This window comes from Photinus pyralis, unplaced genomic scaffold (assembly GCF_008802855.1).
Source record: "Photinus pyralis isolate 1611_PpyrPB1 unplaced genomic scaffold, Ppyr1.3 Ppyr1.4_LG2, whole genome shotgun sequence".
Classification (NCBI taxonomy): Eukaryota; Metazoa; Arthropoda; class Insecta; order Coleoptera; family Lampyridae; genus Photinus; species Photinus pyralis.
This window is the reverse complement of record NW_022170403.1, coordinates 5,916,721-5,920,462: the sequence shown is the minus strand read 5'-3', so window position 1 is coordinate 5,920,462 and position 3,742 is coordinate 5,916,721. Positions and strand designations below refer to the sequence as shown.

Sequence of the window (3,742 nt, the reverse complement as noted above, 5' to 3'; positions counted from 1 at the left end):
TATGTATCAAATTTCGTTTAAATTCTTCCATAAATAAAAAAGTTGGCACTGCGCATGCGCAAAACCAAATTTTGAAACTGGCGTTTGATTTTCCTTTATTCCAAGTGCCTATGTATCAAATTTCATTCAAATACTTTTATAAGTAAAAAAGTTTGCAATTCGGTTTATAAATGGTCGAGATGCGAAAAGGGCACTGTGAATTTTGAATCGATTCGATTCAACTTTTGGCATTGCGTATTATATGGCTAAATCTATGCCCATATTGAATTTCATGCAATTCAGTTCATAACTAACGGAGATGTAAAAGCGATCGAACATTTCTAAACAAAGTTATCGTTCACACGGACAGATAGATGGACAGACAGACAAAGAAACAGACGGAGGGACCAACCGGCAGGCGACAGATAGCAATGCAAAATTATAAAACGATCTCTAGGATCGTTAATAAACGGCAAAAGTGTAAAATTATGGAACATGTGAAAAACGGTTTTTTGTTTTTTTTTACAATAACTTTTTTTGTAAGCGGTACAGAAAAAATTCCTTCCTTGGTACAAGACTCGACACCATAACGAACCAAATAGCGAAAAAGTAGAACAATAGCTCTTAAGATAAAGAACTAGTAGCGTCGCAAAACGAGCGGACGGACGGACGGACGGACGGACAAAGTGGCCACAATAGCGCATTTTTTTATTTTTGTGGAAATGCGCTAAAAAGAAACACTGTCCTTGGGATGTCCATTGTAGAAGAAAGAAATGAACCAAAACAATTACGAATACATATATAGGTACGGCACAAAAAAATCAATAGTTGGAAACTGTTGGTTTCAACAGGATGGTGCACCCGCACACAACGCTCTAATCGTGCGAAAATACCTATTGGACACATTTTTCATTTTCCAAGTCCCAAAATGTGTTTCTTTTTAAATTTTTTCCCAGTAACCATAATAAATAAGATGGCATTAATGACAATATGTACCTTTTAAAAAGTGAGACAGAAATTCCAACTGTAATTCTAAGTGGGAAAGAATGATTAGACCTTCCAGAAATTTGGTGTGTACACTCTGTGATTTAAGAACAATGCCGAACAGTTTTTTCATTCAACAAAACATGCATACATTCAAATAACAAGCATAAATTGGCACAAATCTTGTGCAGATAAAACGCATTTTTTAAAAACCGTAATAGCTTAGTAAACAGTTCGGTTATAAGGCAGTGTACCTTCATGCTAGATGATTAAAGAGAAGGGGACACATAAATATTTAAAGGCCGCTTAGCATACATTCAAAATCTGCGCTATATAATGCAAGAAGAATCAAGTCCTTAGAGGAATTATCCTAAAAATTGTTTTTCCCTTTGTAGATACTTTCCTCCAACATTTTTGTGATATCTACCTACTCATAACAAATATAGAATATCAAAGACATCATGGATCCTTCGTGAAAAAATACATTTCATCTCTTCCTTTTATGCCTAAAAATGCCAAGAAGTGAGAGTACAAACAGACAAATTTTGTTTGATTTGGTTTTCTGATGCTTCAAAACTTCAAAGTCAGAGGTCATTTTTTACCCCAATATCTCCCTTACTGACGTTCAAGTGGCAAAAACAATATTGGCTTGAGAAAGTTGTAAGAGATCTCCGGAAAGAAAAAGTGAAATTTTAATGTGTACCTTAAAAATAAAAGCTGAATACAGCATTCAAAATTATAAACGTATCTATCATTACTCATTGCAAGATGTACCAAAATGTGTTTGGGCTAATTGTTTTAATCCTTGATCGTGCCAAGAAGGTAGAGGATATCTACCGAGAAAAAGAGAATTTCATCGACAATTCTGTAATAAATCTGAATGACAATGAGGCTGATGACGGAATTAACGACTTCGATGATTTTGAAGATCTCGAAGAAGATATTGATAACGAATGTTCATAAGCTGAGTAATCAATAAAAACCAAAATTATATGCATATATTCCTTAACGGTATAAATGGCCCCCTTTCTAATAATTACCGTGCGTAACGTGTAATCCTTCAGTGACCCCCCCCCACCCGCTCCGCGTAGACTGTTTCTATAATCTCGTTCCCTCAAAATATATAATTTCTAAAACCCATAATAATTTTATCAGTGATTATTGTTCATGATAAGTGCTTTTAATTGCAAGAGATCCGTGTTTTGTAAAAGAAATTAAGAACACGCACGTAGAAATAGTTGACTATTTTGACATTGACATTTTTGTTTGATAGTAGGTAAATAATAATTAGTCCAAATTGATAACGCGCCAAAATTTGGAACATGTCAAAAATGGCAATGTGCCGGAAGTTACTATTTTTCAAAAAATATCTGACAAGTGCACGTGTCAAAATTTAAGTACAAATATCAAAATAATGAGTTTACACTTATGCGCTAAAAGGTTGTCGAACGATCTCCTCAACGTCTTACTATGTGTTCTGAATCTACCTATTTCAGATGTATAAACCATTTTCCTTCTTCTTACGTTTGCTATCAGATCTACTAGATTCATTTTTGTTATTAAAAATATATTAGGAGATGAAAATTTTAGTTAAGACACTGTGTAACCATCAAATTCTAAGTGGATACCCTTTTTGCTTAGTCTTGGAATATTTTATTCATTTAGTTTAGAAAATGCAGGGAGATAATCGTTTATTAATCATCTGTACACTGCGCTGAATTTCATATTATTCCAAAGAACCTATACCTACCTACACGTGACTAGAACGCTTATTGGGGATTATGGTTTTTTATTGTAAGTAGAGTAGGTAGAAGGTATGGTTATTGTTGGTGCCGTTATTGTAATCGATTATTAACCTACACTGAACGGTGTGGGTTATTGTAAATGCGAATCAAATTAATTCATTCTATAAAATAATAAAATGCTTACCTGAAGAACCCACAAATTCGTAGTCATAATTTGATTCTTCAAATTCATTTCGATAAGCTGTGACAATTTTAATCCCATCCATACCGTTAAAGTTTCGGAGTTATTGACAACTGGTCTAATTAATCTATTATAATTACTTAATAAATCATCGTACAATCTTTTGGTATCAGGGGTCGCCTCAATTTGTTTGAGAGCCGCTAAAAGGAGGAGTTTGGTATTAGCATGTTAAGCGAGATGTTTGTTAGTTACTTACCACACACATGACCGTATAACAAAACAGAAACGTAGGCCAACAGTAACGAGGACCGTTTCAACATCATATTTTATATACGCTGAGACAAATCTCGCGACATGCTGGAACTGGACCAGCCCTAAAATATGGATCGATCGAAACGCGCGCAAGCTCTTGAAGCGCCTTCTTTGACAATGAGTCGAACTTTTCACGTTGAATGAGTAAAAAATTAGTTTTATCCATTCGAGTAGAAAAAGGATTTCAAACAAACTTCATCTCCAATTAAATATAATTTTCTTTGATAATGTTAGCCCAGCATGGTGATACCTTTGTCACAGAACAGCAATTAGACGTATTTGGTGTTCCCTTTATGTTTGATTCCGTCTGCTATGCTATGTATAAATGGGATCGTACAAATTACTTGAATCGATTCGTCTACTAATTCTAAAGACCACCTTTTTGTTTAGTTCCAATTATCGGTTCTTACAATTTCAGTATACGGGCAAAATTGGTAAAAAATACCTTAATCAATACTTTCTTGTCTGAGTGGGTTCTGTGCAAGGTTCTGTGTAATGGTATTTACAACATTTAATACTTTTTGTTACCTCTGATCGTATC

General features: G+C 34.3%; 1 protein-coding gene across 1 annotated transcript in view; it reads right to left on the bottom strand.

Moving 5' to 3' along the window:
- The window catches only part of LOC116163801 (acetylcholine receptor subunit beta-like 2), a 12,171-nt gene extending 8,890 nt beyond the window's left edge, over positions 1 to 3,281 (bottom strand). Inside the window, exons 1-2 of the mRNA XM_031477929.1 lie at positions 3,146 to 3,281; positions 2,893 to 3,089 (exon numbers count right to left, since the gene is read on the bottom strand). Of these exons, the coding sequence (XP_031333789.1) occupies positions 2,893 to 3,089; positions 3,146 to 3,212 (264 nt within the window). The 5' untranslated portion in view covers positions 3,213 to 3,281. The remainder of the gene's footprint in view (positions 1 to 2,892; positions 3,090 to 3,145) is intronic.
- Positions 3,282 to 3,742: the final 461 nt, after the last annotated feature.